The sequence below is a fragment of the Numida meleagris genome, unplaced genomic scaffold, assembly GCF_002078875.1.
Source record: "Numida meleagris isolate 19003 breed g44 Domestic line unplaced genomic scaffold, NumMel1.0 unplaced_Scaffold261, whole genome shotgun sequence".
Taxonomy (NCBI): domain Eukaryota; kingdom Metazoa; phylum Chordata; class Aves; order Galliformes; family Numididae; genus Numida; species Numida meleagris.
In genome coordinates this window covers 50,458-63,884 of record NW_018364419.1, presented here as the reverse complement: position 1 = coordinate 63,884, position 13,427 = coordinate 50,458, and the positions used below count along the sequence as shown (strand labels likewise).

Sequence of the window (13,427 nt, the reverse complement as noted above, 5' to 3'; positions counted from 1 at the left end):
ACTTGAAGGGAGCGTATAAACAGGAGGGGGAAGAACTGTTTACATAGGTGGATAGTGATAGGACAAGGGGCAATGTTTTTAAAGTAAGACAAGGGAGACCTAGGTTAGATATTAGGAGGAAGTTTTTCACTCAGAGGGTGGTGACACCCTGGAACAGGTTGCCCAGAGGTTGTGGATGCCCTGTCCCTGGAGGCACTCAAGGCAAGGCTGGATGTGGCTCTGGGCAGCCTGGTCTAGAGGTTGGTGACCCTGCGCTCAGCAGGGGGTTGAAACTAGATGATCTTTGAGGTCGTTTTCAACCCAGGCCATTTTATGATTCTATGATTATTTCTCACCACATGCACATGGAATCTGCCCATCTCAGCTGGAGAAGGGCAGGAGTAGAGCAATTTCTGTGTGAGCTGGGTGGTGGGGGAGGGGCAGAACATGGCACCACTGTGCAAGTGGCCACACAGTGTGTCCCTTGGATTGTACGGCAGCTGAGGCTGGATGGCAGCTCAGGAGAGAATTAGTGGTACTCTACTGCTGGATGCAATGGCCATACCTTTCAGTACTGCTGTCAGGTGCTTGCTTCTCAGAAAACATTTCCTGGCTGATAACACAGTGACTCCCTTCTGAGGGAACTGAGGGCCCACTATGCCAACTGGACCCTACTCCCAGGGAAGACTGCTGCCTCCCTGGGACACTGGTCAGGGACATTATTAGGAAGCTCCCTTGTCTTATACAGGCCTCTGGTTATTACCCACTTCGTGTAGTTCAAGTAGGCAGCAGTGAGGTCATGGGCAGAAGTCCAAGAGCTGCCAAGAGGAACTTGAGGTCATTGGGGCAGTTAGTTGATAGTGTGGGTGGGTGCTCAGGTGGTGTTTTCCTCAATCTCTCTGGAAGCAGGGAAAGAGACTGAGAAGAATAGGAAATCCCACCAGATGAACATGTGGCTAAGAGGTTGGTGCCATCGGAGGAGTTTTGTTTTCTTTTTATCATGGGGCAGTTCATTCAGCACCGGGCCTGCTGGTGACTGATGGGGTCCACCTGTCTCAATGGGGAAAAAGGATTCTATCACAGGAGTTGTTTGGACTGGTGGAGTGGACTTTAAACTAGTTTGAAGGGAGAAGGGGATAAAGCCAGGCTCACTAGAGATGAGCCTAGGAGGAGCATTCCAGGGACAAGAGTGAGAATGATATGCAGCTGAAATGCATCTACATCAATGGCATGGGCAACAAACAGGAGGAGCTGGAAGCTATGGTGCATCAGGAAAGCTATGGCATAGTTGAAAACACGAAAAAGTAGCAGGATCATTCTTATGACTGGAGTGCTGAAATGGAGGACTATAAGCACTTTAGGAGGGAAAACAGGGAAAGGAAGAAGGGGCGGTGGATGGCTCTCTTTGTTAGGGAAGTTTTACAAGTCATATGAGGAATGGCTGAGGGAGCTAGGACTGTTTAGACTAGAGAATAGGAGGCTCAGAGGAGATCTCGTCACTCTCTATAAGTACCAGAAAAGAGGTTGTAGTGAGCTGTGGGTTGGCCTCTTCTCCCATGCAACTAGTGATAGGACAAGAAGTAATGGCCTTAAGTTGTGCCAGGGGTGGTTCAGGTTGGATATTAGCAAAATCTTCCTGGAGAGACTGCTGAGTAATTGGAACAGGCTGCCCAGCAAAGTGGTAGAGTCACCGTCCCTGGAAGTGTTCAAGAAAAGGGTAGATAAGGCACAGAGGGACGTGTTTTAGTGGGCAAGTTGGTCATGGCTTAACGGTTGGACTACATGATCTTAGAGATCTTTTCCAACCTCAATGATGCTATCATTCTATGATTCTATGTGTTATTCCCAAAAAGCTGTTCAGGATATTTACATGTCTCTTTGGGGACAAGCTTTATTGTATCTCCTCTTCTCTATTTCTTTCATATGAACACAAGATCCTGAAACCCAGAAACAGCTTCAAAGGATCCAAGATGAAAAGAGGCTCCCATTTGTGCCTTCAGGTAAGTATACTGTGTAGCAGAAATGATAAGACAGGGCCTGAAACAGTGATTGAGCACCTGGTGGAAGGCAGGACCAACTCAGGGGAGCTCAGGTGCAAGCAATGCACCTGTGTGACCGGAACAGGTGGAGCCAGGATCCACCCCCTCACAGACCTCATTTAAGGGTTGGCAGTGGAGGTAAGGGTGTCTTGCTGGATATCTTTGCCTACCTGAGGCCTTTTGAAGGTCTGTAGCTTTTTTCATTTGTTTCTGCATCTATGGCTGTTGCATTTGGGCTTATGCTTGCTTGCTGCAGCCTGGGACTATGCTACCTCTCTGTCATTGCTGTGTTTTCCATCACATTATAGTGTTACAACTGGATCCCGCTTCTCTTGCTTGTGGTTGTAAGTTGGGATGTCTTAGAAGGGTTGTATCCGCATGAGTCCTAAAGGGTCTGAGCAAGATGCGGTGAGAACCCCTCCTGGTCCCACTCAGAAGGCATGAGTGCCTGAGAGAAACACTTGTGGACAGAGGGACACAGCTCTCTGGTGTCAGACACATCCAACTCTAGCACTGTATTGCTTGCGGTTGGGAGACAAAGGCAGGAAAGCCCCTATTGTTACTCCTAAAAATCCTTTTGCTGGTAGTAGCTCTACAGGTCCTCAGCTTACAGCCATGCCTTTCCATGCAGGTGATAGTCAGGCTTTATCCCTGCTGTCTGGAGGCAAAAGGATACCAAGAGGTCGGGAGCTGTGAATTATGGAGAGTAATGTTGGGGAAACTATCATGGGAGAATGAAAGCCAGTTGGTGAGGTAAAGGGAGGGAACTATGATTCAGGCGCTTGGTTTTCTCCACTTGTCTTCCACTGAAGAAAGAATAGAAAATAAGATTCAAAGCGGGTGCTCTCCTCTCTCCACATTCTTGCCATCTACAATGCACCCTTCCAACTGAAAACAGCTCATGAAGGCCACCATTCATGCTACAAAATACTCTAGGGAATGTCTGCATTGGAACTAAAATTAAAATATTGCTACCCCTGACGTTTTTAACATGAAATTCACTACTTGCTCACAGAGGCAAGGCCTGAAATGACAAGAGGAAGTGTTAGTTTCCAGTGACTCCTCTCTTTCTTCACAGAAAGGACAGTGGAGAGGAGCACCTCGAGGGCTGTGGAATCCATGCAGGAGAAGATGGAGAAGATCCTGAGTGACAAACTTACCAACACTTGGAATTCTCACCAGAAAATCTCCGAAAACGTGCAAGCTGTGCAGACAGGTTTGGAGAAAATGCAGGTGTCCACCAAGGAAGACCTTCAGATGCTCAGAAAAGACCTGGAGGAAAGAGTAACAAAAGCAAGGAATACAACAGAAAGGTCTGAGTCTGAAGAGAATCAGGTGGAGGTGGAGAACCAGGCAGGTGGGCATGGCTACCCCCTGAGCAGGCCTTCATCTCTCTATGTTGTTACTCCTAATGGCAGCACGAGCACACAGACACTCAGTAAATTTCCTCTAATGAGACGGGAGGGAGAACTGGAACGGCGAAGGAGGGAAAAACACCATGTTTGAGAAAAAGGGATTTTAAGTGGTGAAGAAAAAAGCAGGCACACAAGAAAATCAAAATCAGGAATTCATTGCCAGGCAGTTCCCACTGTCAGGCAGAATTCGGGCATTTCCAGAAAAACAGGGCTAAATTATGTTTAACTTTAATGCAGGCAGACAAACACCGTAACCAGGAACGTCTGCCATTCCTCCTTCTTTACCCCAGCTGAGCATGATGCTATATGGTATGCAATATCCCTTCGGCTTGTTGGGGTCTGCTGTCCTGGCTACGGTCCCTCTCCACTTACTGTGTACCCTGAGTCTGCTTGCCAGCAGAGGGGCATCCTGCCACCAGAAAGGTCCTTGCCGGTGTGTAAGCACTGCTCAGAACAATGTAAGCATCTCTTTGCTGTCAGTGTTATTTTCATCGCTATAAGCACCTTTGAGGAAATTAACGATATACCAGTCATAACCTGGACAGCATCCCTCAATGCGAACAGTTTGAGACAGCGAGTGAGCCCAAAGCATTTCCTTGAGGATAGCAGAGGAGAGCCCCTTTCTTGTGTGGCACTTCACTGAGAATTCTCCATGCAGCTATGGAGACTGCAGGTGGTAACTATCCTTCATCTCTCCTCCCCTGAGAAGGCAGAGAGTGTTTGAGGAGCTCTCAGTGCTCCTCACGCACACTGAAGGATCCTGCTGGGGCCCTAGCATTTCCAGTCTCTGCATCCTGCTACAGTCTCTCCCTTCCACCGCTCATACTGCTAACTGACAAAGAGCCTTCTATCCCACAGTGCACAGACTGTGGCTGAAGTGATGGCATAGGGCAATTCCTACCCTCAGTTATGCCCTGACAGACTTTGCAAAGCCTTCAGGCAGAATCTCAGGGCCTCTGCCCTTTCCCCATCCCTCTGACACTCAATCTTTCCACATCAATGCTGCAGACATGGGATTTTGTTCTCACTTCCATCCTCTTCCATCCAAAGCTGGTGTGCCTTGGACCACGGAGGAGGATTCACGTCCTTGGGTTAATAGAATTATTGAATCATAGAATGTCTCAGGCTGGAAAAGAACTTCAAGATCATCAAGTGGAACTTCTACCTAACCATACTACCCTAATTCTAACAACCCACCACTAAATCATGTCCCTGTGTGCCACATCCAAATGGATTTTAATCGCAGTCAGGGATGGTGACTCAACCACCTCCCTGGGGAGCCTGTTCTAGTGCTTAACAACCCTTTCTGTAAAGAAGTTTGTCCTGAAATCCAACCTAAACCTCCCCTGGCACAACTTGAGGCCATTTCCCCTTGTCCTGTCACCAGTGAGGAGAGACCAACCCAGGTGTGTGCCCAGGGAGCAACTAGTCTTACTGTTAAAGACTGAGGAAAAGAAGGCATTAAGTACCTCAGCCTTATCCCGATCCTTGGACACCGTGTTCCCCTCTGCGTCCAACAAGGGATGGAGATTCTCCCTTCCCTTCCTCTTACTGCTGATGTATTTATAGAAATATTTATTGTTGTCCTTCACCTTATTGGCCAAGTTCAGTCCTAGCTGGGCTTTGGCCCTTCTAATTTTCTCCCTGCCCAGCTTCACTGTGTATTTGTAATTGTCATAAGTTGCTTGCTCCCTCTTCCAAAGACCATAAACTTTCCTTTTGTTCCTGAGTTACAGCCAGTATGGAACTAAAACTAAAAGACTGCTTCACCAGACATTTCTAACATGAAATTCACTACCTGCTCAGAGAGACAAGGCCTCAAATGACAGAAGGCAGTGTTAGTTTTTAGTGAATCATCTCTTTCTTCACAGGAAGGACGGGGGTGATGATCACCTCAGGGGCCATGGAATCCATGCGGGAGGAGATGGAGAAAATTCTGAGTGAGAAACTGACCAACACCTGGACTTCCCTTCAGAAAATCTCTGAAAATATTCAAGCCCTGCAGACAGCTTTGGAGAACATGCATGTGTCCACAAAGGAAGAACTTCAGATTCTCAGAGGGATGCTGGAACACAGAAGAAAGAAAGGTGAGTTTACCGTCCTTTGTTCTTGTCCTGAGGAAAAGCTATTCTTTCTGAAGAGCCAGTCAGGTAAGCATGGCTATCCTTGAGCAGGCGTTCATCTCCCTGGATGAAAAAGGTGTTCATCAGGTCTGAATGTACTATGGAATCTCAGCTTCATCATGTTTTTTCTGAGAGCTATGTATCTGAATAGACTTCTTGTAATAACCCAAGGTGATGACATAGCACACCTTTCACTTTCCACTCAGGGCTCTGAGATTCCCTTGCTGACTGTAGCTCTGAGAGAAACTGTAGAAGTGACTGGTGAAGTGCTTGCTGTCTTTGTCATAGGAGAAGTATTCTCTCAGGAAGTCCTTCTACTCTGGGAGATTCTTCATTGGGAGGAGAGTGTCCCCTTTTTTTTCCAAGATCATGCCCATGATGATAAAGGGCCTTGATCATCTCCATTATGAGTAAAAGCTGAGTAAGCTGGGTCTGTTCAGGCTGGGCAAAACAAGACAGAGGGATCCGATTAATGTTTATAAATACCTAAAGGGATGTGAGTGGCAAATGTATGAGGCCAGGCTCTTCTCAGTGGTGTGCTGTGATAGGACAAGGAGTAATGACATGAAACTTAAAAGTAGTGTGTTCCATATTAACATGTGGAGGAACTTCTTTTTGGCAAAGGTGATGGAGCACTGGAACAGGATGCCCAGAGAAGTTGTGGAGTTTTGTTCTGTGGAGATGTTCAAGACCCTTCTGGATACCTACCTGTGTGACCTACTGTAGTGAACCTGCTTAGGCAGGAGGGTGGACTTGATCACTAGAGGTCTCTTCCAAGCCCTGTAATTCTGTGATTCATTCCTTTGACTATCTTTCTCCTTTCTGGACTTAGAGAGCTTATGAAATGGAGGCCAGCATTTTACAAAGCCCAGAAGTGACTGGACAAGGAGGTTGGTTTAAATTAAAAGAGAGGAGATCTCAGTTAGATGTTAGGAGGAAAATTGTTGCTCATAAGGAAGTGAAGCACTGGCACAGGTTGCCCAGAGAAGCTCAGGATAACCCATTCCTGGAGGTGTTCAAGGCCAAGTTGGATGGGTCACCGAGCAGCCAGATTTAGTGCGTGGGCACCCTGCCCATGGCAGGGGGTTGGAAGTAAATGAGACTTGTTTCCTTTCATCAAAAGCCATCCTGTGATTCTATGATGATATTCAACTGGAAAGGAGGGAGGTGCTGAGCTCATATCATAGCAGGTTTTAGTCCTACCTGGATCTCACAGGAGCGTTTTCAAACAAGGATTTAGCCTTTTCTATTTTCTCTTGAAACTGCAATCAAATGCAGTAGGATTTAGGTAAGACAAACATATCTTTGACACCAGAATGTTTTACCAGGCCATAAAGAAGTGTTCTTTGTAGATATCGTCTGTTTTCCACAATTATCATTTGAGCCTCTGGGTACGGGACAGAAACTTAGAACCATTTGAGTTTGAAGAGATCTTTAAATGTCAACTTCTCTGCAAAGAGCAGGGACTCCTCCAACTCTACCAAATTGCTCAGAACACAGTAAAGCCTGATCTTGAATGTGTACAAAAATAGGGAATCCACCACCTCTCTATGCAACCTGTGCCAGTGCTTCACTACCCTTATTGTAAATTAACTTTTGTTTTATATCCAATCCAAATCATAAACTGCAATTACAAACTACTTGTCTCAGCTACCTGTCAGCCACAACAGAAACAACACATTGAGAGAACTATGGGTGCTAGGAGATGTGATGGGGAGGAGAAGGGGTGATGAACATTGCCTGGGTCAAATAATTGGATAACTGTTCCTCTATTTATTTTGGTACACATCTTTAGAAGAATCAGAAGCGGGAACTGAGAGTGGACAACAAGCAGATTTTAGGGCACTCTAAGGCGGGTGTTACACTGGTAAAATTTCCTTTGCTATGAGGAGATACTGCTCACTGCAGATGACTAGAGAACACCCCTACCTGCAGATGGCCCATGGTAGTCCATGGTCAGGACGAGCATTTCAGCAAGAACGCCTTTCTTTCTGTTGTGTGAGAAACCTGAGAGGCTGCCCTCTAAATAATTCATCTCCTTGTTCCCTATCCCTTCTTCCCTGCTAGAAACTTGTTGCCTTCTTTCTTTTCTTCAAAAATTCCTCCCTTAAGAGACCACAGAAAACAGCACAGGGATTTGATGATGATCAGTAGTATGCTCTACATAGTGAAGGTCAATAATATGTAGTCACAGTTCAGACTAAGTTGTTATCAGGCCACTGTGTAAATTGTATATCTTGAACAATTCTGGATAATCTGATGTTGAAAAGTCCCCTTTCTTTCCTGAGAGTCTCTCCATTGTGAAATGGAGTCTCCACTTTTATCAGCGGTCTGGCCATTCTTTTGGTTGGTGTAGCGATCAGAAGGACTAACATGATGGAAATAGCATTACAAAAAGTGGAAGGAAAACACAGCGCGCACCCAGATCGGAAGATTTTGGGCTCACAAGGAAAGACTCCCACCAAGGAGGGATCTCCAGGAAGAGATCCTTTCTCAGGGGCAGTCAGATCTTAAATGAGGCCTAAGAGGGGTGGAGCCAGGCTTCCCACCCACTTCTGGTGGCACAGGTGAATTGCCTTCACCTGTGCTCCCAGGGCTGACTGGGTCTTTCCTCCAGGTGCTCAATCAGTGGTTCAGGCCATGACTCAGCAGTTCCCATACAGTTGGCATGTCTTAACTAAAAAAATAAATAAATGAGAGGCTGAGCCCATCTCACAGTAGCTTTTTATTCTGCACCAACTTCCCAGGAATCAAGTGGAAGCATTATAAGCCATGCCTAATGAAGCACAAAATACACATGTAAGGATTTAGTCTTGCCTCTCCAGAATTCATTATCAGTTCTGTCTGTGGCCACTGACTGTGTCTCTACAATTGTCTTTCAGGCCTCTTGGTCTAGGAGCATAGGATCCAAGTATGAATGAGGTTTCTCACCCATCAGTCATACTGAGACCTAAGGGTTGACAAAAGCATGTGTCTGTGGCAGGGTGAGTGGGACTGGGTGTCACATAAGGCAGATTATGGGAAATCAGTGTTTAGATTTGTATGCCTTTTTTCTTTTTTCTTTTTTTTTTTTTTTTTTTTGAGGGGGCACATTCTGAGAGGAATTGGAAGCTGGAAACAAACATGGACAAGAAGCAGACTGTAAAGGACTTGTAATATCCTACGGGATTTTATTGAGGAAGCTTCAGCTGCAAGTAGGATTCAGTTAGGAACTGTCTGTGGTTCCGGTTAGGAATGTGCATCCCTAAATACAATCATCTGCATTTCATGAGAACACTGTAGCTCAAATTCCATTCTTCCTACTGTATGACAAATTCAGATGACTCTTTACAAAGTCATGACCCTTGTCCTCTACCCATTTCTCCCATGCCACAAGAATGACCTTGCCTTTCTCCCCTTGAGTTATTCGTACCTTGATTTTAAGTTTGGTTATAGTTTTGCTGCTGGAAGACCAAGCATCCCAACACCCTGAGACCTTGCCTTCCATGGTGGATCTCACAGTGGCATTTGACATGCTTTCCAACCTACAGAACCAACATGTCACTATATAAGAACATAGGACCTTCGGTTGACAGCACAGACTGTATTACTGTACATCAGACCATCATACTTTGAGAAATCCATTTACTTTCTGCTTTAATTTTTTCCCCACAGGTTCTGTCAAAATGCAGTACTACAAAGGTAAGCCTGATTGTACCTCTGAAATACACATCCAGCCCCAGTGTAGAGTTGCATGGAAGACAACCTGCTCAGAGGAAGGAATGTTTGATAACTTTTTTCCTTATTGTGCACTGCCAAAGTCCCTACGAATGCTTGACAGGAGGCATTTTAGCTGCATGTAGTAAGGAGTGACTGCTTGCATTGGCCACTTCAGCCTCTGTGACACATTCTTCTCTGTGCCCTCTTTGGAGTGGGAGGGGATCAGTTCACAGTGCTGCACCTTGCTAGAGTCCTGTCCAGTGTTTATCATGTACAGGGATTAGCTGGGTGAAATGAGGGAAGAAATATTTCCTTGTTATTGCACCAGTGAAAATCATTCTTCCCTTCTAATCAACATTATAAAAACATCTGAGTGTAGTCAAGAGAAGTTGAAAGATGGAAGGAGAGATGTATTTGAGCCCACAAAGTCTAACCTGATACTGAATGCTTTCATCAAAAGAACCCTGTTAGAGTGCCTTGCATTTCATGCACACTTGGTGGACATCATCTCAGTAGCAAACCTACCACCAATATTTCCCACTAAACCATGTCACTCAGCACAACATCTAAATGTTTCTTGAGCACCTCCAGGGACAGTGACTCCACCACCTCCCTCGGCAGCCCATTCCAGCACCTGACCGTTCTCTCGGAGAAGTAATTTTTCCTAATGTCCAACATGAATCTGCCCTGGTGGACCTTGAGGCCATTCCCTCTCATCCTATTGCATGTTACATGAGAGAAGAGGTCGACCCCCACATCACTTCCACCTCCCTTTAGGTTGTTGTAGAGAGCGATAATGTCTTTACTGAGCCTCCTCTTCTCCAGACTAAGTAATTCCTGTTCTCTCAGCTGCTCCTCATAAGACTTGTGCTCCAGACCCCTCACAGCTTTGTTGTGCTTCACTGAACATGCTCCAGGGCCTCAATGTCTTTCCTGTAGTGAGGGAACCAAAGCTGAACATCATACTGAAGGTGCGATCTCACCAGAACTGAATGCAGGGAGATGATCACTTCCCTGCTCCTGCTGGATGCACTATTTCTGATACAAGCCAGGATGCCACTGACCTTCTTGGCCACCTGGGCACACTGCTGGCTCATATTCAGCCGAGTGTCAGCCAATACCCCCAGGTCCATTTTCTCTACACAGTCTTCCAGCCACTCTGCCCCAAGCCTCTAGTGTTACCTGGGATTGTTGTGGTCAAAATGCAGGACCCAGCACTTGGTTTTGTAGAACTTCATCCCACTGGCCTCAGCCCAGCAGTCAGCCTATCCAGATCCCTCTGTATGGCCTTCCTACACCCAGACAAACTGACACATAATTCAAGTCTGGAAATGAAAGTGCCTGGGAGTATGGGAGGGGAGAAGCTAGGGTACCCTGAGACAACTGGCTACTGAGTGCACCCTGACTAAAGGGAAAGTAAGATGTGAGTGAGGACAAAGTAAAGAAAGCCTCAGTAAATGAGCCCTTGTGTTTCCTGCTGCTTATGGCATGACTTGATCATTGCAGTTGATGTCACCCTGAATGCTGACACGGCTCACCCCAGACTGGAAGTGTCTGAAGATGGGAAGAGTATGAATGATACCGGTGCAATCAGACAGGTACCCAGCAGGGAGGAGAGATTTGATTCCCACATTTTTGTGTTGGCAAAGGAAGGATACACAACTGGGAGACACTACTGGGTAGTGGATGTAGGAAAGAGAAGAAACTGGACCTTGGGTGTTGCCTCTGAATCTGTGGCTCGTAAACGGACTGTGACTCTGTCCCCACAGAATGGCTTCTGGGTCATAGGGTCAGCAGATGGGCAGGAGTATTGGGCCCACACAGATCCTTGGACTCGTTTGACTGTGAGTGGTAGACCACAGAAGATTGGAATCTTCCTGAACATCTCTGCCAACAAGCTCTCATTTTACAATGCCAGTAAGAAAACAGATTTGTATACTTTCACCACTATTGGTTTTAGTGGGCAGGAAAATAAATATTTTCCCTGCTTCTCAACAGGTTCTTGTTTTTCAATGCTTGATACTGAGCCACTGAAAATAGTGCAAGGGTTTGATGATGATGACTGAATGTATGATTAAATACAGATTGTGAGATCAGACGTTGTCTGATGTTGTCAAAAAAACCCCTCCCTACTTTGCGCTTCCCAGTGGAAATTGGCTTGGTATTTGATACCAGGATCTTTCAGCTCTGCTTGCTATCTCTGCCCTGAGACAGCAGGAAGAAGCCCTAGAGATCATGTCGATAAATGAAGTATGACGCTCAGTATCCATGGAGAGTCTTCAGTTATATACAGGGAACTGAATTGTCTTTTCAGCACAGGAGGTGCAAGAAGTACCTTCAACTTGATTCCCCTGGCTGTTTTTTCCCACCTCAGTCACACAGAACCAAATACAGTATCCAGGAGATGTCCAAACGCAGATCACATCAGACTTGTCTATTTAAATTTTCACTGGTCACATCATGCTCCTTTTCTTCAGTTCAATTCATATGTATCTTCCATGCAAGTTCTGCAGCTCTGAAGATCAGTTTGTGTTTGAAGTTCATGGTCCTCTCCAGAGGCATCAAAGCATAGCATGCGTTAATCAATCATTCCTAGGAGTCTAAAAGGCCTGAGGTTAAATTTTATCCACAGGTACCAAATAGAGAAATATTAGGATTTTGCTATTTCTCCTACAAAACTTCAACTAACTAGTCCAATGATCCTTTAAAAACTGTGGAAGTCAGTCCTATCCCCTTTTTCTAGTGGGAAATCTGAAGCATATGTGAGGGATATTGTAGTGCTTCAATGTCCTTCACTTCCCAACCAGTGACGTTTGACCTATTTCGCTTATCAGAATCAAGGTGCCAAAACATCCTGTTTCACTCTGGGCACTGTAGACCACTCCAGCCTTCCTGCTAATTACAATTGCACACAATCAGTCAGCTAAGGTTCTCCTTTCTGAATCTCCATGGAGTGTCTTTCTCAAAAAGGATTACAAGTCCCAGCAGCTCCATGAAATTGAAAGTTTGTATTTCACTAACTGATCACCTGTTTTAGACAGTAGTCTAAATTCTGTCATTGGAATTGTTCTAAATCAGGTTTGATGGGACTTTGAACAACCTGCTATAAGGTAAAGATGCCCATTCCCATGGCACAGAGTTTAAACTAGACAATCTTAAAAGGTCCCTTCCTATCAAACCATTCCAAGAGTCTATGAAATGAAAGTGTGTAAGATCATAATAGCAAGCAGAAAACCAATCACTATGTGAAGGAAGATCACAAGAAGTATTCCATGAAAACTTTTGACAAATGAATAGCAGTAGTTTGGGGAAAGCTAGGAGATAGAGATATTAGGTCAAACAGGAAAAAAAAATGTTCTTCTTTAATATTGTAAGTTCTGGTTAGTATCTATAAGTATCTACATAAATCCAAGTATAAAAATGTAATTCAGTGTAATCATGTTTTATATATAAATAAATAATTTCCTTTCTGCTGTTATTTGTCCACATCTTACTATTTTCCACTTACGTTTTCTTATATCTTAAACATCCAAGGAGTTTACAGAATGATTAAGGCTGGGAGGAACCCCCACTGCTCAGTCAGAGATAGCCAGAGCAGGGAAGTCCACGAGCCCTGCATGGGTGCACAAGAATCTCATGGAAAAACTCAAACAGAAAAAAGGTCAGTTTTTAAATAGGTGGGACATAATAATGTGGTACTTGTCATACAGTGTGGATCTGGGGCTAGATAGAGGCAGTAAACCCTTAGAGTAGAAATAGTTTATGGATTTATTTCATAATCAAACTCATTGATGAATCAGATAGGAGGCTGCTGTCTTTTATCTTCTGCACCACCTGGTGTCCTTGAAGGTGCACACAATTGTAAGCTTAGGCAAAGTGAGCTTTTTGACTGTGTTGTTGGTGCTTATTCTGAAGATGCTGTTCAAAGCCTGATCATCAAAGTCATACTAGAATACAGAGAGACAGGAGTACACAGCTGTATATGATGGGCATCCACAGGACAAGGTACACCTTTACATAGGAATATCATACAAAATATAGAAGTAATCTTAAAGAGAGGATGAAATCCATAGTTTAGTCCCTTGCAATTGTAAGGTATTCCTAGTACCTTAAAAATGGGCTGATCCCTGTCATAAAGTTTTCAGTGGGACAGGAGGTAAAATTATTGAAGA

General features: G+C 45.0%; 1 protein-coding gene across 1 annotated transcript; it reads left to right on the top strand.

Annotated features, from left to right (window-relative positions):
* Positions 1–2,170: 2,170 nt before the first annotated feature.
* On the top strand, positions 2,171–12,612 carry LOC110390992 (butyrophilin subfamily 1 member A1-like). The gene is made up of 5 exons (XM_021382633.1): positions 2,171–2,204; positions 3,097–3,375; positions 5,305–5,520; positions 9,211–9,237; positions 10,762–12,612. The coding sequence occupies exons 2-5, from the start codon at positions 3,138–3,140 to the stop codon at positions 11,319–11,321; spliced, it is 1,041 nt and encodes a 346-aa protein (XP_021238308.1). The 5' UTR covers positions 2,171–2,204; positions 3,097–3,137; the 3' UTR covers positions 11,322–12,612.
* Positions 12,613–13,427: the final 815 nt, after the last annotated feature.

What these genes read in the sequence shown, in the direction of transcription:
- LOC110390992 (XM_021382633.1), top strand. Translation starts at nt 3,138, where the DNA reads ATGCAGGAGAAGATGGAGAAGATCCTGAGTGACAAACTTACCAACACT. An exon ending in GGAGGTGGAGAACCAGGCAG is followed by an intron (nt 3,376 to 5,304) that starts GTGGGCATGGCT and finishes CTTTCTTCACAG; the next exon opens with GAAGGACGGGGGTGATGATC. An exon ending in CAAAATGCAGTACTACAAAG is followed by an intron (nt 9,238 to 10,761) that starts GTAAGCCTGATT and finishes TGATCATTGCAG; the next exon opens with TTGATGTCACCCTGAATGCT.